This window comes from Electrona antarctica, assembly GCF_951216825.1.
Source record: "Electrona antarctica genome assembly, chromosome: 6".
Taxonomy (NCBI): domain Eukaryota; kingdom Metazoa; phylum Chordata; class Actinopteri; order Myctophiformes; family Myctophidae; genus Electrona; species Electrona antarctica.
The window spans coordinates 11,416,482-11,436,763 of NC_136811.1; the positions used below are offsets into that span (position 1 = coordinate 11,416,482).

Genomic DNA, 20,282 nt, shown 5'->3' on the forward strand with positions numbered 1-20,282 from the left:
CTATGCAGACATAATTCTGATGTCAGAACAGGCCAGTTCCATATATGAACACTGGGCAGGAGCCCTGTCCAGAGCCCGGGCAGAGGCCTTTTTGGGGCGGTTCTGGACAACCGTGGGTCCGACCGACTCGACACCAGGCACTGCACCCCCTGTGGTGGGGTGGAACACGTGTGTCGTATTTGAAGTCGGTGGGGCGAACGGTTCTCGAGTTACGTGGATTACAGACGTACGTAGTACGTACAGAGACTTGGATGCATTTATAGTTAGATTAGATAGACTAGGTTAGTGTGCTCTAAGTCTAAAGTAATCGGGGCCAGATTGTCTTTGAGACAGTGCCTGCTTGATCCTGATCATATTTACAATCAATTAATGCACACGGCCAATACTACATATGGAGCAGTGGAATCAGGATGTGCTTTAGGTCTACTATAGGCCTATATGCAGGTAATATGATTGATTTCTTATTTATTTTTTATTGATTGAATGCTTTATTACACTTGGTCTACATTTTAGACCACGTAAATTAGTGCATTTAAAGGAGCATTCAGTGATTTGGGTGATTTGGAAAAAAACCCGGTCCACCCGGTAACAAGATGTGCACATGCACACGCTCTACAGTGGGGGAAGTACAACAGACCAACAGCACGTGCACCAATGCCCGCCCCACTCGATCATGATTGGAGGAAGGCCCCTCTCATCCTGATTGGATGAAGGCTTTGCCACCCAAAGCCCAAACCGAAACTAGGGTTTTTTGACCCCAGGGGCTCACTGGGGACAGGGAGGAACTCCTTATATGGTCAGCACACTTTATAGTAGGGAGGATTATCCAAAAAATAAGTGATATTTGAATTAAGTGAAATCACTGAATATACCTTTAAATGATAGAACTCTAAAAGGAGCACAAAAAAAGGTCCTGGGGACCTTGAATTTGAAGTCCTGTGTGTATTCAAGTCAATATAAACATAAGGAGAGAAAAACATAGCCTACTGTAAATGTGGTTAATGTGCACAGTAAAGGAAAATGTTGAAATGTCATTCTGCGGGGGACTCGTGGGGACATGTGACCTCAATTGAAAACAGACAATAGAATAGATAATTGAAAATATAAGCATTCAAGGAAAAACACGAATTAGGAGGCTGTGTGTGTGGGTGTGTGTGTGTGTGTGTGTGTGTGTGTGTGTGTGTGTGTGTGTGTGTGTGTGTGTGTGTGTGTGTGTGTGTGTGTGTGTGTGTGTGTGTGTGTGTGTGTGTGTGTGTGTGTGTGTGTGTGTGTGTGTGTGTGAGAGAGAGAGAGAGAGAGAGAGAGAGAGAGAGGTAAGGTGGCAATCTGAGAGAGAAGGACAGGGGGACTATTTATATAACTCTGAAATGGGACCCAGAGCATGTGTCTCTGTCTGTCAGGACGACCAACTGACAGACGCACACAAGTCGTCACTTGGTTTCTTTTCTCTTTCATTACTCTATATTCTGTCTTCCAGGACAGCTTCAGTTGTGGAGGAGTTGTTAGGTGTCTTACTTTTCTCTCTCTGAAAATCCTTCAGCTTGACTGGTTCTCCTGAAGCTGCTCTCTTTAATCTCACTCCTTCGGATCACCTGTTTCCCCCTCTATTGGATTTGGCTTTTTCTTCAGATTTTTCCTCTGATATTTCTCTTTCTTCTCTGACTGTGATTTGCTCTCCTGTGTGCTTCTTTACAACCTTCCTTTCCCCCTGTTCTCCTTGTCGTTTATCCTTTTCCCCCATCTTCCCCAGAGGCCCCTGTTTCCTCGCACATATTTTATAAGTTATTTATTTTTTGGTGTGGGGGGGCTATGCTTTCCTCACCTACTGTGATCCTCCAGCCTTATGGACTCCCTGTCTATCCACAGACAGCCTCATGCTACCCCGGCCTAGTTCAGGTAAACACACACCTTCACTTGCTTTCTTACGGCGCTTTAAATTTGAGTTTAACCCCCACTGGCTGTCTCAACATGTGTAACTGACTGTAGAGTAACCTTCGGTTCCTAGGCCATGGCAACAACATCACTAACGGGCTAAAGTAAGGAGGACAATTAAGTTACTGTTGACTTGACTCCATGGGAAATGGATGAGCATGAATATGAAACTACATTCTACACACGCTAAAAGCAGCATGTGGATTAACTGTTGTTCTCCATGAATGCACCTGCTGATGTCTCATTTATCACATTAAGACACTGGCTTAACGGGACTCACTGTCCTCATGGGCTAGTGTGGCCAGAGACACAGAAAAAGTCAAATAGAATAAATGATAATCTGAGTATCGAAATAAACCTAAATAACTGAATTGTTTTTACATGGTGGAACAGGCATTCATTCTTGGGGGATAAGCTATCCGTGTGAACTGTGATCTGATCCCAAAAAGGACTTTCTTGCTTGTTGATACAAGTCAAGCATGGCCTTTAATTAATTTAGCTTTCAGATGCATTATGATGAATAACAAATATCCCAAGCATGCATGGGATATATTATCCCATACTCCCCTACAAGTAGTGACAAGCCAGAGAAGGCCTGATGACAGCCGGCTGGACCAAACACATTTCAACAGATCTTATTTATTTCATTTCAAGGACACGAACAGGGTTATCTTTAGTGCACTGGTCTCTGCACGGTGATGCCAACATGCTGCACACACGTGCGTGTGCTGTGCGTGCGTGCGTGCATGTAAGTATGTGTGTGTATGTGCGTGCGTGCGTGCGTGCGTGCGTGCGTGCGTGTGTGTTAACGCCTCTCTGTGTAAGAGGTCTCAGACATACCAGTACTGATACAATGCGTCTGGAATCCATCTACCTTGTCTCTTCTGTTCACTCCGGCTGTATTTTTAGAACTCCTTTGCCGGGGTATAGATAATCACGGGGTCCAGCTTCTGTTGCCTGTATGTAGTTAGCATGAGTCTATGGATGCTTCAGATGGAGAGAAGCAAATATAATATTTTCCTAATTGAACTATTGTGCAAGTTGAACGCAATGTTTTTTGTACTGTACTCTTGTCCCCTGCATCCTGTTCCTGGACCGTCTCTCACGTGACATGACCATTCAAGCGAATATTGTCTGGCCACCTTTTGCCTCTGGCCCCCATGTATTCTATACCAGTGGTTCCCAAAGTGGGGTCCGGGGACCCCCAGGGGTACTTGAGGGAGTTCCAGGGGGGACCCAGCTAAATGATAATTTTGAAACAAATGGACCCTTATGGGTCTGCAGAGTTAAATTAGCATTGATTTTACAATATAAATTGGGGGTCCCAGAGATAGAAATGTAATTAAATGGGGGTCCGTAGACTAATGCATGTCAAACTGGGGGTCCTTGAAATGAAACGGGTTGAGAATCACTGCTAGAGCCGTCAAAATCTTTCTCTTATTGGGATCCCTGTCATATTTTTTCAAATGGGGGTCCGTGGGCTAATGAGTGTCAATTTTGGGGTCCTTGACATGAAAAAGTTTGGGAACCACTGTTCTATACTACTACACAGTGAAATCCTAGAGCTTGCTGTAAGTGATAATAACGTCAGATAGACACCCTCGTTCACGGCCGATACCATCGGCAACAATAAGCCGCTCTGACTTACTTACTTATCATGCACGCAGTCTGGTTACGACGAATGCCATGCCTTTAATGACGTGATAGGGACACTAGGTTGACTGCTCGTATTTTCCAGCAGGCATGCATGGTTTTGTGCTAAACTGGCCAACACTCAAAAGGCCACATCTGCAGTTCCTGTCACCCGAGTATAAATCCACCGACAGCTGTCCCAGCATGCACCTGGCTCTGAACCGTTGACCTGTGGCCCCAGAGCTGACAGCTGAGGAGGGGGAGGAAGGAAAGTGGTAACAAATGGTGATCAGAAAAAGACAGGGGCGAGGAGGAGGCGAGACACGACACATAGTGCTGCATGTGCTTGCTGACACCGTGATACTGTATACAGGGCTTGGGGGGAGATAAGTGGGAGACCACACAAAGAAGGAGATATGGGTTAGCAAGTGGTATCACCAGATACATTCTGTTATCTCCTGCTCTCTGTCGCCTTCTGTCTCTGTGGAGTTTGAGGTGGGCAGCTGTTGTTGGTTGGTTGCTGGGTAGAGCACAGACATACCGTAGGTGTGACACTGGCACTGAACAGGACTGGATTGAGACGTTACGGCTCTCTTCTAAGAGGGCTGAAAGATGCCATGTGTGATCATTTAGATTTTAATTGATTTTTGTGTGTGCTGGCTGCATTGTTCTGCTTTATTTCAGACAGCACAGTGTAGAGAGATAAGATAAGAAACCAAGGGCAGGAAGATGCATGAGTACTCTACAGGATTTAAGAGAGTAGATTCAAGCCAGGAAAAGAAATGCGTAGATAATATTATACCAGGTCAATCATCTTCGTCCTTTGTCCATGTGTCTAAGCATCTATATCTTTAAGTCCTGCCAACTCTTTAGAGTTTAGAGAGCAACAGCTGATGGACATATATATGGGCGGGAGACAGAGCTGTTAATCACACCAAAGCCTTGCTAGATCAAAAAGCTCACAGTGGGATTCATTAACATGTGATGTGGTTCCCGGCTCGCCTTGCGGTAGTAAAATGCAGAATTAACTCTGATAGGCTGAATCCTTGTGGCTCAGCATGCTAACAACTCGGTTAAAAGATGTCACTATAGGTTTTAGTCCAGCCCATGTTTCTCATCACTGTCCAATAAAACAAAAAATGTCCCAGGAGAAAGACGTCTTGCATGTCAAATCGTTTATTAGACACTTTTTAGTTTTTCACTTTTTTAAGACAGAAAAGTATACTTATAGTATACTCATAGTATACACTATACTACAACACTGCTGTCACATATTTTAGATCATAGATTGAGAAAAATCTTCAATTTGTTGATCATAAGCAATACAATTCGATATACGGAGGCAATTTATAATGAGTACAAAGGTCAAAGGTCAGCGCTAACAGACAACAATCCTGCAATGCAGGCTTAAAAATGTTGAATGAAAATCAGGTGACAGAATTCAAAGAATGATGTTTGAGCTCAGTGGTTGCTAGTACTGCTGTGAACAGATGAACATGAATTGACCTTCCAAAGAGTGCTCTCAGAGTGTGTCTCTGTCAGTTTGGAAGCAAACATAGGCCTATATAATTATGATAGATGTGCAAGTGAAGGGAAGAGGACATCATGTGGATTGCTAAAGATAGCTGAAAAAGGTACATAGCTATCTGTCTAGATACTGTGGTATTCTTAGAGGTGACCTTTTTGGCTGATATACTGGCCAGTGACAGAAAAAGTATTTACATTCGTTAAATACCACATATTAAAGGCAGAGCTCTGTCACACACACGCATGTGCGTGCGTGCGTGTGTGCGTGACGGCCACGCTACACCAGGCTTTTCGCGCACAAAACGCGCGCGTTTACCCCCGCGCGTGCGTTTAATTTAGGTCCAGTCCTATTTTAAAAAACGCACGCGCGGACCGCGCGTTTAGGGTAGAAAAGCCTGGTGTAGCGTGGCCGTGAAGTGTGAAGTGCAGGGAAGGAAGGGACAACAAGCAGCCGGGCACTGAGATTGATTGGCAGGTGCAAGTGACCACAGCTGGCGTGTGGCCCCCCTGTCCTGTGTGGTTGTTGATGTGATTGGTGGATGAGTAGAACTTATGTTGTCGGGGGGGCGGGTAGTTGGCACAGGCATTAAAACATGAAGCAGTTGTTGGACAATACAACAGAGAACAAGGAATGCAGTGACGACGGGGTAAGAGATTCTTCTTGTGTGTATTATGGAGATTTGCATCGTTCACCTCTAGCTTTGCTGCGTTTAAATTGAGATTTGAGGTATAAGCACCTCGCGTCTGTCTTTGATGTCTGACTTACGGTGTGACATTGCGATGAGGACTTGATGAGGTCTGTTTTTCTTACTGTTTTCTTTAACCCATTAAAACCAGGAAAGCATAATTTAAAGTGTAATTTTAGATTTTAGCTGTAGTGTGTGTGTGTGTGTGTGTGTGTGTGTGTGTGTGTGTGTGTGTGTGTGTGTGTGTGTGTGTGTGTGTGTGTGTGTGACATGCTATGAGCTTGTAGATCTGCTATTTGTAGATCTGCTATTTGTGAGAATATCTTTTTTTAAATCAAACATCTTTAATGCGTGTAACGATATATCGTACATCGACTATTATCGATCGTGATTAAATCCCAATTTGAATCGTGATGCAAACAGCAGAGGGCTCTTAAAAAAGAGAAGAAAATACAGGATCTTTTATGAGTTTCAGTTTCATTTGCTACTGTATTGAAAAGAGAATAAGAGACGGAAATTTGTGTAAAGATTTGTGTAAGGGAAAAATGTCTGTTGTTATAAAATCGTGAAATATCGTATCGTGAACCTAGTAGCACAGGACATGGGGAGAGAGAGAGATGGGGAGTGACTCGCAGCAAAGGTTGTCGGGATCGGGATTCGAACCCGCGATACGCTGCCAGGCTGGACGTCTACGTCAACCGTCCGGGCCACATGCCTAATGTGAAACTCAAATCTTTGCTTCTGGGGGTCCCTGGAAGAAAGTATTTTGAGATGGGGGAGGGGGGGGGGGGTCGGAGGCCAAATACATATAATTGTGGGGGTCCTTGACTTGAAAGAGTTTGAGAATCACTGATATAGCAACATGCGTTTCTCAGAAAACTGCTTGTAGTTAGAATTTGTAGAATCGGCTTCAGGTCTTAATGGGACCGTGTAACTGTTAGGCCTACTCTTTGTGTCCAGCACCAGCAACCAACTGGATGTGCACAACCTTTAGCCTACTTTTGAACCACTCACTGTTTATGGACACAAAAATGTATTGGTTGAATTGTGAATTGTGGGCATTTTTAGAAAACCATATTCAATTGAAGTAAACCTTCTTTTAAACTTGAGGTAAATATTCAAGCTTGGAGGGTGATTGTGCTGTAGACCTTTTCACTCCGCAGTTCGTGCATTGATGCTGCTGTAAAAAGGTCCATAGACTTCAGGCAAGGGCTAGCCAGACGTTGGGATTGATTGATTTGCTTGATTTGACTTTACTTTAACAAGATTGTTTCCATTCGTGACCTGTTGTGGTTAATGGTTAGTCCAGCATGCAATTCAACTTATTATCATTGTCATTACGGCTCTGACCTTTTTCAGATGATGATCTGGGAAATTGGGAATTAAAATGTAACAGGTGCACTACGCACTAGTCTACGGTGTCAGATGTGTTTTTTCATAAAATGTACACTTAAAGGGGCATTTTACTCATTTTCAACATTTTTATATTATATTAAATTATATTAATTGCATTAATATACCTTAGAGCTGTTGTGTGGAAATAATTAAAAAGTCCCCCCATTCTGTGTTTCCTAAAACTGTAAGTATGAAAAAAATCATTAACATGGTGAAACACATCTTGATGACATCATCAAGATGTGTTAATGATTAATGATTTTTTTCAGATCTCCAGTTCTAGGAAACACAGAATGGGGGGACTTTTTTAAGAGCAGTAAAATGTCATTTGAAGAGCAGCTGGCATGCTAATGGTTGTTTAGATTTGTGATATGTGACTCCTCCCTTCCTTCTCCCCCCCACAGGGAGGCCCCGTCCCAGAGGGGGGTCCGGTGGGCATCGACCCCACTATGCCCCAGGTCTACGGCCCGCCTCCCGCCTATCCGCCGGGCCAGGCCCAGCCCACGGCCCCGGGCAGATTGCCTCAGCTCGACTTTAGCCCCGCGTCCGAATACACGGAGCACCACCAGCTCAGGGTCTACCAGGGGCCGCAGCACGAGGGGGTGGAGACTCTGTCGTCCAATAGCGCGGTAAGGACAGTGCGATAACTCTGATGCAGGTATACGTGTTATATTTTTCCCCCTTTTAACTTATTTCATAAATAATAATGTGCATAGTATGCACTCCTTGGGTTAATAAATATTCAGTAAGGTTAGTCTGCTGCATATGCATATCTCCTAGTAAAGGAACATGGCAAGATAAGGTTTCTTAGATCTTTATTTAGAGCCCCGCACTTCCACTTCTGTCTCCGTACAAGGAATTACCCCTGACACTCAGTAGAGAAAATTCATTGGGGGACAGCTGAGAGACCTGTTGTTGAAAATGACCCCCGGGCCCCACCACCATACTACTTCTCTCTTGTCAAATTCTTCTGGGAATGAAAGTGATAATCTGTCTGTGTGATTTGAAAGAATCTTTCACTTACACTACAGGTGAAAATTGAGGAACATTATAAGATTCATCCCAAAAGTAATAGTTTTATTAGGTATGTGTTACCGGACAAGTTACATTATGTTGTAACAACAACAACATTGATAATGTTATTCATGTAATAACAACTATATACACTGGGTTGACATGTGGTCTAGGTGAACATAAATTAAGTTATGTGATGTAAGAATTGGTAATTTAGTAGCCTAGGATATATATACTGTATATATTATATACACATACATACACATATGTATGTATGTATATGTATATAGATAGGCCTATACACCGTATATCTAGGTGTGCCCTGAGATTTTTAGGCTATGAAAAGTGTGCCCTGGGACAAAAAAGGTTGGGAAACACTGGCCTAGGTTGTTTCCCTTATCATGTCAACACGTTTCAGGACCTCCTCCAGAGCAACATGATGCATCTAAATGCCACAATACAAGAACTAGACAAAAATAGATGAACTGTTTATATATATATATATATATATATATATATATATATATATATATCCTGTACTGGATCTGGGGCATCACATCTATTTGTACACGTTAACATTTAAATGAGCTATTAAAAGCTGCCGTTTTCAAACAACAGTGACTTATGCTTACATGCACCCGAAAGCATGAAGCACCATTTCCTACAGCAGCAAATGAAACACAGTGCAAGCTAACAGAGAAAGATCATGCACGGGGGGCTACACGGGGGGCTACACGGGGGGCTACGCAGGGGGCTACGCAGGGGGGCTACACGGGGGGCTACACGGGGGGCTACGCAGGGGGGCTACACGGGGGGCTACACGGGGGGCTACGCATAATTCCTCTTCATACTCTCGTAACCAGTGTTTTGTGGCCCCGTTTATATATTCCATTACTGTAGCCTACAAGGTCCGTCCTGATTTTCGGGGGGAAAACTTGAGACGCCGCCACGGAGAGGAGGGGGGTCAAAGGCGGCCTGGATGACCCCCCTTCCCCCTCTGAAATATCACCCAGGTCCAGAAAACTACCCATGCATCGTGACATGACACCACCACCAACACTATCACCCCCCCACCCCACCCCACCCCACCCACCAACCCTCTCCTCTCCCAATCCCCTGCAGTCTTCCCTCTACCCCACCCATAGTCCCATTTATGACACCCCCCCCCCCCGTCGTTTCGGGACTCCGTCGCATAGTGTCGCTATCCCGGAGTGGGGAGGCCGGGCGAAAAGTTCTTTTGACTTATTTTCATGTTGCAAATTGAAAACAAAAAACTACAGATGTCTGTGGTAAAAATGGAGTGGTATTCTCTGCACGGTTTGGATTGTTTTCTTTTGCAGAATTTCTCATTTGAGAAACATGAAATTCGGCACAAGCTTTAAAAAACTAAAAAACATAGTTGTTTATTGACAGATCATTTTTACCACATATCATTTTACTACAGTCATTTGTAGGAGCATGTCACTGATTAAATAAATACCCTCCTCAAATTTGAATCCCAAAATTGGACAATAAGTCAAAAACACAACATTTGCCTGGCACCCCCAGTCGTGGAGTAGCCCTATGTGACCCCGAGACCCGAGCTACAGTTATGGGGGGAAGTCACAGGTGGGGCTACCCCCCCCTCCCACCCACACTCTTAGCCTGTGTCTGGGTTTTTTTTTTGCGAGTGAATGTATTGGTGTGTGGCGATGATACACTGCTGTCTACTGGTAGTTATAGCCGATGGCAAGCCAACGTACTGCAATACAGTAGCCTGTGTGCACTGTGTGAATGTGTGTCTCTGCCACCCCCCCTCTGTATCTGTCCCCCCCACATATTAATGATGCCCCCCACCCACCTTTTAACCCCTGGCAGAAACTGCAGCACCGTGACCCCCAGACTGACCCTTTGGAACGTTCTCTTTTTACTTCTGCCCCCCCTCTTTCTTTTCAAGCTTTTTGCACTACTTCCTGCCTTGTTCTTGTTCTATTTATTTATTACTGTATTTCTGTATCTCTCTCTCGCTCTTTCTCTCTCTCTATACTACTGTATCTACTGTATATTGTATCTACTTAGGCATATCTAGCTAGCTACCTGTGTATAATAGGATGCAAGGATTATTGATTCTTAATACAATGGAATTAAAACCATTTCCAGGATATTTTTCTACTTTAGCATTTGTATCCTTTCAGTTCCTCTTAACATTTTCCTTTCACTTGCGCTCTGCTCCCTCTCACACTGCTGAAGCTCACTCTGTTTTTATTTTTGCCTTATTTTCCCCTTTCCGTTTTTCCACTTTCTTATTCCGATTTTGACCCAAACAAAATCCGTAACCTCTTTTTGCAACATTTGATAATGCAGGATGACCAACAACCCCCCCCTCCCCCCACCCACACACACACACACACACACGCACGCACACACTGGCATCGTGATGCATTGTGGGAGATTGGGTGTTTTTTGGTTTTGGCACAATTGTTCTGCATGAGGATATCATCAGTTCACACTGTGCAGCGCACCAGAGTGTATTACCATGTATCACTACTGCGTAGATGTGTGTTATATATATTCATGTAACAACAAGGTAAAAAGGAGGCTAGCGTTCACCACTTTGGTTTGTGCCTGTCAGAGAAAGCTTGATAATTTCTATACGTCTGAATTGTATCTGGGGATGGAGCTCGTTAACCTTTATTGATAACAAGCACCTTATCAATCAGGCTTAACGACACAGGTTCTTATCGAGCCCACTATCGAGCATTTTCTATTATTTTGTGATAAGACGAGAGACGACAATACATTCTAAACAGAACCAGTATCTTATACTATAGGGCCTTCAAATACAGTACTTGTCTAACAGACAGAATTCAAATTGACCTTTTTACTTTTGGAAAATAATATTGAAGAAACTGTTAACTGGTTAATGTGTGTACCGTCACATTAAAAGCGTAATTTTGTTTACCCGGGCAGTGCTGGTTGTCAGGCATCAATACACTTTACCGACATGTTTGTGCCAGCATGGGTGATTAGATTTATTTCTTGATTGCCTCTTCTATCTTGATTGTATAACAGGCTTGATAAGCCCAAAGCCTATTGATACCGGGTACTCAATAAGCTTGTTATCGGGTTTTTTCAGGTATTGGGGTTTCGAGCTCCATCCCAATTAAATCGTATCTGTTACAACAGAGTGACAAAACTATAACCTTTAGGTGGCGGCAGGTCTGTCTAATCTCTTGGTTGGTATAGCAGTATACTCAGTATGTCGGTTGTTACTCTCTCTAACGGGCATGTTAATAGACGCCTAACTAAAATGGGAGCCCTGTTTCGTTCACGCCTCCTCACAGTTTGCCTGAGAAGAAGCACTGGATGCTGATGAATGCTGGTTGAACCTTGGCTTTTGATCACCTGACTCCGTGAAAAATGATGTGACGTGTTGTGCTAAAAGTCTGACTCATACTCCGGAGTACGAGCATACGTTGCTTGCAGACAAGATCAGGTCTTGTCTGCGAGCGACACCGCATACGGATGGACTATGAATTAAGCTTAATGCAACTTCTCATTTAATTCACGTTTTCATTGCATAAAACGCAGAACATTTCAGAAAAGAAAAAGGAAAAAGAAATTTGATGGAGAAATCCAAGTGATCTCCTGCATGCACAAGTATACATGCACACACGTCTGTTCTTTAGATTTGTTTATAATTGCATCAAATCTGTGCCTGCTCCTTTCATTGAAAACACCTTGTTTTTTTTTTATCTTCACACCTCCTCCCACCTCCCCTTTCTACGTTCTGTGTTCTCTGTGTTCGTCTCCTCTCTTCTCGCCCGTCCCTCTATCATCATCTCTCTCCTTTTTTCTTTTTTGCTTTGGTTCCGTCTCTACCTCCTCCTCTTCCTCCTCTTCCTCCCCTTTTCGTTGTCCTCCTCATCAGGACGATCTTGCCCTGGTCCCCGTGACCTCTGACCCCCAGTCTGTGGGGTCCGGGGGCGGAGCGGGCAGCGGGAGCGATGAAGAGGGGTCGGGCAAGGCCCAGCCCAAACGGCTCCACGTCTCCAACATCCCCTTCAGGTTCCGGGACCCAGACCTCAGGCAGATGTTTGGGGTATAAAGCAGTGCTTTTCAACCATTTTTCGTACCAAGGCCACATTATTTATTTGGCATTTGAGCCACAGACCACCATTGGATGACATTTAGCCTCTAATTGACCAGACCTTGTGGTTAGAGTGTCCGCCCTGAAACTGGGAGGTCGGGGGTTCGATTCCCGGCCGGGTCATACCAAAGACTGTAAAAATGGGGACCCAATGCCTCCCTGCTTGGCACTCGGCATCAATGGGTTGGATTGGGGGTCAAATCAACTAATGATTCCCGAGCCGCTCCAAGAGATAGAGAGGTCAAATGCGGAGAACAAATTTCACTGCGGTAACGTGTGTGACTAATCTTACGACTTTGACTTAAGAATATTTTGTTACCGTTGGATAGGATTTTGTCCACAATTCCATGTAGGCTACTGATGTTCATGTTGGTACCATTAGGCAAAAGTTGATCAAAATAACAATTCTGCATTCTCTAATTGCGTATAGACTTCTTGTAAATTAAGTAATGCATGTTTAACAATAATGTAACTCTTGAGAGTGTAAAATACGGGTCCATTTGGTTTCATTTTACACTCAAGAGTTACAGATCTATAAGTGTTAATTTGGTTACCAACTCTCCAGAGTAATATAGACGAATAACAGTTTAAGTCCACACTAATTATCCATAATGTATAAATGATGGATAAGGGGTCAGGACAACGAGGCCTTTTCGTGGAGGGGTCAGAATAAAATTTGGACTTAAACTGTTATTCGTCTATAGTACTCTGGGGACCACCTGGAACCCCGTCAAGGACCACTGGTTGAGAACCACTGGGGTAACGAGATGATGCTAATGTTAATGATGTTAATTTACTGTAAACCTGCTGTGAATAAAATGTTAATTTGACCAATCTGTGTGGTAGAGCAGTGGCTCCCAAACCTTTTAGCTAGAAACGCTAAAGAGAAACTAGACGTCGAGTTGTGACCCTTGTAGATCTTTTTTTTTTTTTTTTTCTACTGATTGCATGACAAAATGTGTTTCCTTTCTTCTTTTGTCTTTTAGCAATTTGGTAAGATTTTGGATGTGGAAATCATCTTCAATGAGAGGGGATCCAAGGTGGGTTTAATATCTCAATAATAAAACCAGAAGTATTACTAGAATAGATAAAAGAATAATAATGCTATGTGATAAACCATCAACTCCTGTAATGTAATGTAAACACACCTCTTCACCATTCTAACCTGCAGGGCTTTGGGTTCGTGACCTTTGAAAGTGCGATGGAGGCTGACCGTGCGAGAGAAAAACTGAACGGAACCATTGTGGAAGGGAGGAAAATCGAGGTGAGTCTGTCCACACAGTTTGTTAATTTAATTTAGAACAACACAAGGAATACATAGAAATAGTCATATTTTAGCCTTTGCATACGCCTGCAAGGTCGTCAAGGCTAGGGCAAGTGCTATGGCAGTGCTACGGGCTAAGGTGGAGTCTGAAGAGGTGAGTTTTCAGACTACGGCGGAATAATAGTTTTCACTGCATTTTCTTTCTTGTGTCCTCAGGTGAATAACGCCACGGCCAGAGTGGTCACAAAGAAGCCCCAGACGCCTCTAGGGAATGGTGAAGTTCCAAGTAAGACACATTTTCTGTGTTATAGTAGTTATAGTACAGGATGGGCCACTCACTCCAGGGGGCCACATTGCATATTACTGTCGTATAGCAAAAATAGCCGATGTACAAGCTCAAAACGCGGCGTACTGCGACGCAATTTGAGATTGTAGATCTGCTATTTTTGCTATATTTAAATTGAAATCCTGATTTTTTTTTTTGAATTGGAATCCTGAACATTTTTATGTAATTTCAAATGCCTTTAATTATAGTTATGTTAACTTTATGAACTAAATACAAATACGTAAAAAGACAAAAATATTTTAATACTAGTCATTAGGCTACTAATTTAGACTGAAGTAATTAAAACGGGTCATGTTTGCATGTTGGGAATTGTAACAGCTGAAATAAATAATATATCAATATTCCGATATTAAAGGACCACTTCACCACTTTTCAACCTATCTTCATATAATAGGTCCTCACTAATAATCATGATAAAATGGCACAATTATTTTCTACTCATTGCAGTCTGTGTCTCATAGGAGGGCTGTGGGCAGTTCAGCAACCCGTCCACCAGTGACATCATCGTTAGGCAGATTTATTTTAAACAACTTTTTTACACAAATGTTACACAGACTGATTAGGAAAAAAACTGTGGCATTTTATCATGATTATTAGTGAGGACCTATTATATGAAGATAGGTTGAAAAGTGGTGAAGTGGTCCTTTAACCTGAGGGACACATTAAGTGAAGGTGAGGGCCGTACGTGGCCCCCGGGCCACCAGTTGCCCATGTACTGTATGTTATAGTACACACCCAGCTTAAAGGAGCATTCAGTGATTTGGAAAAACACCCAGTCCGCCCCGGTAACAAAATGTGCACATGCACGCTCTACAGTGGGGGGAAGTGCAACAGGCCAACAGCATGTGCACCAAGGCTCGATCATGATTGGAGGAAGGCCCCTCTCATCCTGATTGGATGAAGGCTTTGCCACCCGCCACCAAAACTGAAACTAGGGTTTTTTTACCCCAGGGGCTCACTGGGGACAGGGAGGAACTCCTTATATGGTCAGCACACTCTATAGTAGGGAGGATTATCCAAAAAAAAAGAAAAAATAAGTGGTATTTGAATGAAGTGAAATCACTGAATATGCCTTTAACACGCACTCTCTCTGCTTGTTTTTCTTTCTTCTTTCGCTGTAGCTTCTGGATGGAAGATCAACCCAGTCATGGGAGCCATGGGAGCCATGTACGCACCTGAACTCCTGAACTACACCGGTAAGGATAATAAATACAAACCAACTCTGTCAATGCACGTCATTATTTCAAAAGGTGAAGGACCATAACCTGCATAATGGTGTTTTTGTATGTTTACTGGCCCGCAATTCTGACTGTAAGTCATAATGAATCAAATGTTATCCATTTCATGTCAATATGGTAATATGGTATATATCATGTAAGAACCCAGCATGGTTCTCCTTGAAGTTAAAGTCCTAATTTAGTGGAAATGTCCCAATATGTCCCGACTTTGTGTTTTATTGAGTAGAAAAGGTGGCATTTCATGAAGTAACATGTTGTAAAGCGCAGCGTTGATCAGCGTGTTCAGTGAAAATAGACCAGTGAAAAAAAAAACACCCCCACTGAAAAAGACCTGGAGGAGTGATCAATGCCATTTGGCTATTCTGAGTGGCCAAACAGCATTGACCACGCCTCCAGGTCTTAAGTTAAGTCATAAGACCTGGTACTTAAGACACACATAATACTGCCCACAGTGTTAAAATTGTGAAAATAACTAAGGAAGTGAAGCAGTGTTGGTGTGAATAATAGTATGAATCTCTTATGACTGAGTAACTTTACAGCACGATATTATTATATTCATTCCTCTCTCTCTCTCTCTGCTGTTGTTGTTGTTTTTCCCTGTACATTCAGTGGCCAGTTTCCCCTACCCCATGGCCACGCCCACCCTGGCCTACCGCGGCGCTGCGCTGCGGGGGCGGGGCCGCGCAGTCTACAACACGATTCGCTCCTCTGCTGCTGCAGCCACGCCCACCGCCGTCCCTGGATACCCTGGGTAGGACGATGCCCCGCCTCCTGGGCCCTCTTTAGCCAAAGTGGCAATTAATAGTTAATGCTCATTTCATGTGGTGGAAAGTAAATAAGTACTTTTATTTAAGTACATGCATGTCAGTACAATTTTGAGGTATTTGTACTTTAATTGAGTTTGAGTATTTCCAATTTCCAGTACTTAGTACTTACTTCTACTCCACTACATCTCAGAGGCAAATATTGTTAGCCTGGCTAATAAGCCAGACTAATATCACACAACACTGTCGCGGTATATCAGTCTGGGCTGGCTCCACTTGGATTTAATTTCCCGGGGAACATTTTCTCTTTGACGCAATTGGTCAGAGCTACTGTCAGTCAAAAGTCTCAAGCATTGAACGTCACTGTACCAAAGCCCGCCTATATTGCATACCGTGTCCCGATTGGTCCGACCTGTTCTCTGCTGTAGGAAAGAGGCGTGCTACTGAGCCTCGCCAGACCGTAATCCGCTGGTAGGCAACTTTTTTTTGCCAACGGCTGATTCGGTCTGGTTTATTAACCAGGCTAAAATATTGTACCACTACATTTATTTGAAAACTTTAGTTACCAGTTAGATTTAGATTATTATTACAAAACATACTGTATAAGCACTTGAAAATCCACTTGAAAATAGCCGATCTACTAGCTTACAATGCGTCACGATGCAGCGCTTTGTGAGCTTATAGATCTACTATTTTCAAAAGATTTGTATACATTTGGAAACTTGAAATGACACATTTTGCATAATAAGTACTTTTTTTTAAGTACATTTGATGCCAATACTTTTGTACATTTTGATTTCCGCACTTTCCGCACAAAGTATATCCATATTGCAGTATTGATACTTTTACTTAAGTAAAACATTTGAGTACTTTTTCCACCACTGATTTCATTCATACTAAATATATTTATATATTTTTGTATGTTTTATTAGAGTGGTATACCAAGATGGATTGTATGGAGCAGAAGTCTACGTAAGTGTCTTCAAGTGCATGTTTTGTAAATTCTTATTTTAAGTATTTTATTTAAAATTTAAAAGGCCATTTCACCCCTGGAAGAAACTGCAATCACGCAATATTAATACTATTTGTAGTAGATTACAGTAGCACAATTTGAAATTTGCACTCTATGGACAGACTCTATTGTTGAATTCCTACAACGACCATAATTGCTTTGGTGCACTTGTGGAGGGGAGACACCCCATGTGGGCTGTCTTACTGAGACAACGTGTAGTCCAGGAAGGAAGTGAGACCACATTTTCATGACAAATGTATTATGTTCGTCATGAAGATGGTGTCATGACTAAAATATCTAAAAACATATTACACATATAAAAACCCCAGGAAAGGCTTTCTTGTGTCCTAAACCAGTGGTTCCCAAAGTGGGGTCCGGGGACCTGAGGGAGTTCCAGGCGGGTCCCCAGCTAAATGATAGTTTGTAACCAAATGGACCATTATGGGGCTGTAACTCAGAGAGTGTACACTCTCAGTTAAAATAGCATTTATTTTGCAATATAAATTGGGGGTCCCAGAGACAGAAATGCCATTAAATGGGGGGTCTGTAGACTAATGCATATCAAACTGGGGGTCCTGGAAATTAAACAGGTTGAGAATCACTGCTAGAGCCGTAAACATCTTCTCTTATGAGGGTCCCTGGCATATCTTTTCAAATGGGGGTCTAATGAGTGTCAATTCTGGGGTCCTTGACATGAAAAAGTTTGGGAACCACTGTCCTAAACAACCTAAAAAATAACATCATGGTTGCAAAAGGGGTGAAGTGGCCCTTTGAGAAAGTCTCTTTGTTGCCGTCGAGACAATCACATGACACGTTGATTTCCGTCCAATCAGGGAGGCTACCCTGCTGCAGCTTACAGAATGGCCCAATCAGCATCCGCTGCCACGGCAACCTACAGTGACGGGTAAGCAGCCAGGCGACCTTTCAAAAAGAATGACATCACGCTCATAAAGTCACAAAGTGTGAGCTGAGGCTTGAAAACACTTTGCCCTGAGGTTAAAATGTTGTCGTTAAGAGTGATGCCATCCATTCCTTGGGAGCAGACGTTTCGGTTTCTGAACAGAGGCGGTCTAGTTAGTATGCGCAGTTGTTTATCAAGAATCAAGAGGGCTGTGTTTGTCACGCCCTCGTACAGGTTGTACACACGGAAGCAGTCTGACTACTGTGTTGTTTTCAGGCCTAAGGAAAACAATATTATATACTTAATCCACCTATTGTGTCTAAAAAGACTGTTGTACTGTAGGTGAAATGAAAAATGTTTGTGCTATAACTGTAAAGGCCAATTCATAGTCCAGTTTTCGGTGACCACCGAAACGGTGGTTAGTAAAAACATAGAGCTGTGTTGTGTGAGCGCTGACCGCCGGGGCGTGACGTCACGTTGTAGTTTTCGGTGGTCACCGAAAACTGGACTATGAAAAGGCCTTATAAGAACTTGTATCACCCATTTCCGTTTTGTCTAGATATGGCCGTGTTTACACAGCAGCTGCAGACCCGTACCACCATTCAGTGGGTCCACAAGCCGCATATGGAGTTGGAACAATGGTACGTAATAGTCAGAACTTTTCGCGGTCATTTTAACAATGTCAAGACACAAGCGTGCACACCAGGGATGGGACGATAATCGGTATTATCGTTTATCGTGATTAAAAAAAACAAAAAAACATTCAGTACGCTCTTATTTCACTCTACACAAGTCGAATCGCCAAAAATGGCAGATCTACAAGCTCGCAACATGTTGCAACGCAACACGTTGTGATCTTGTAGATCGGCTATTTTTTGGAAAAACCCTCCCCACCCCTTCCCCCCACCCCCAGAACAGGGATGCTGGGGGGGGGCTTCACGTGGTTAACAAAAGTGGCATTTGAAGTTTTACACATATTTTGATTATCGCGATAATGTCGTTAATCGCAATTATTCTTTGCCACAATAACAGTGACATGTAATTTTCATATCATCCCATCCCTAGAGCACGTCAGCACTGCAGGAGCTCGGGGCTTATTTATCCGTTCCATTTCAGGCCAGTTTGTACAGAGGGGGATACAACCGCTTTACACCTTACTAAGCCGGCCGGCGGAGCACATTTGAAGTCTCTCCTTAAAGTCTGGGACCCGGGGCCGATCCTTGGACGCCGCAGCCCAGGTGACAAGGTCAATCATTAAGCTATGGAACTGTGGGGGAGGACCTCCACGTACTTCCTGTCTGCATCGCAAACTCTCTCCATCGAGAGACTAAACAGACTGCTATGTGCAAATGCCATAGGAGTGAATCACTATTTATTCTGCTGAAGAATACTTGGTATATCTGGTGCAGGTTGTTTTTTTCTAATTTATAGACGGTTGTTCAAAACATTAGTTTTTACCACTGAGTGACGTTTGAAGAGTTTGAAGAGCTTACTGTGGCTTAAAAGAGATCTTCCCATGGATGGCTCAGTATGCCACACATTTTCCCTTGATTTATACTTCATCTGATGATGACGGAGCATAAATAAGGCATTTAAACTCACTCAGTGCCACGTGACGCCTTTGGACGCCTTTCCCGTGACGCCCTCGTTGCCAATGGCGCCTTTGGACGCCTTTTACATTTTTTTTTTTACGTTTTTTTTTTTTTTTTTTCATATTTTGAAAATTGCTCTAATCTGCATGTCAGGTGATGACATGCACATTACATGCACAATATAATTTCATTTTCTTTCTTTTATTTATAATGGGCTTCGGTGGCAACGAGGGCCAAAACTGGTGTTCACCAGGTGGCACTGAATGAGTTTTAAGGAATTGTTTTTTTTAATGTTTGACTGGTCGAGGTGCAATAGAATGAGTCACATCTGACGTTTTCAAGTTTCACGGGTCAAACTGTACAACTGGAGAACATTTTATAAAATATTGAATGGCTTAGTTTTGATGACTGATCAAAGCTGGGGTTTTTTTGTGGAAGATGTGTGAGTGTGTGTGTGCGTGCGTGCGCGTGTGTGGAGCAGGAGGGGTGAGAGAGAGAAACAATGGGAATGTAATTATCATCATTGTTCAGTTGACATAAAACAGAGACATCTATGACACTACTATATTTGCCTGGAGAAATGGGACATAACTGGATTTGCGTTAAATCTTTGCTTCTTTAACAATCTACCTCTCTTACATTTTAAACCATTTTCTGGGCTATATACTGTATACTATATATAAGCAGCATTTTCTTTCTTCTTTTCGTTTCCTGTATTCTCGCGGATACCTTCACTCAAATTCTTGTTCGCTATTCAGTGCCTGATTTGTGTTCTTCAATTATTGTTTCACATACTGTATGTATACAGTATTTAGACGTCCACGTAGACAAGGCCGGGAACCTTGCAAGT

General features: G+C 43.0%; 1 protein-coding gene across 2 annotated transcripts; it reads left to right on the forward strand.

Moving 5' to 3' along the window:
• Nucleotides 1-1,423: 1,423 nt before the first annotated feature.
• rbfox1l (RNA binding fox-1 homolog 1, like) lies at nt 1,424-19,430 on the forward strand. Of its 2 annotated transcripts, none has more exons than XM_079502619.1 (12): nt 1,424-1,896; nt 7,577-7,801; nt 12,097-12,267; nt 13,302-13,355; nt 13,487-13,579; nt 13,796-13,865; nt 15,047-15,121; nt 15,773-15,914; nt 16,860-16,899; nt 17,773-17,843; nt 18,400-18,481; nt 18,957-19,430. In XM_079502619.1, the coding sequence occupies exons 1-12, from the start codon at nt 1,810-1,812 to the stop codon at nt 18,999-19,001; spliced, it is 1,155 nt and encodes a 384-aa protein (XP_079358745.1). In that variant the 5' UTR covers nt 1,424-1,809; the 3' UTR covers nt 19,002-19,430. The 2 variants fall into 2 exon arrangements, with proteins under 2 accessions (XP_079358745.1, XP_079358744.1); XM_079502618.1 differs by having other exon boundaries at nt 1,425-1,896; nt 18,906-19,430.
• The last annotated feature ends 852 nt before the right edge of the window (nt 19,431-20,282 follow it).

Excerpts from the sequence above, each read along its gene's own strand:
- rbfox1l (XM_079502618.1), top strand. The coding sequence starts at position 1,810 with ATGCTTTCCTCACCTACTGTGATCCTCCAGCCTTATGGACTCCCTGTC. Across the intron at positions 12,268-13,301 it reads ACCTCAGGCAGATGTTTGGG|CAATTTGGTAAGATTTTGGA; the intron begins GTATAAAGCAGT and ends TTTGTCTTTTAG. Across the intron at positions 18,482-18,905 it reads CATATGGAGTTGGAACAATG|AGCACGTCAGCACTGCAGGA; the intron begins GTACGTAATAGT and ends TCCCATCCCTAG.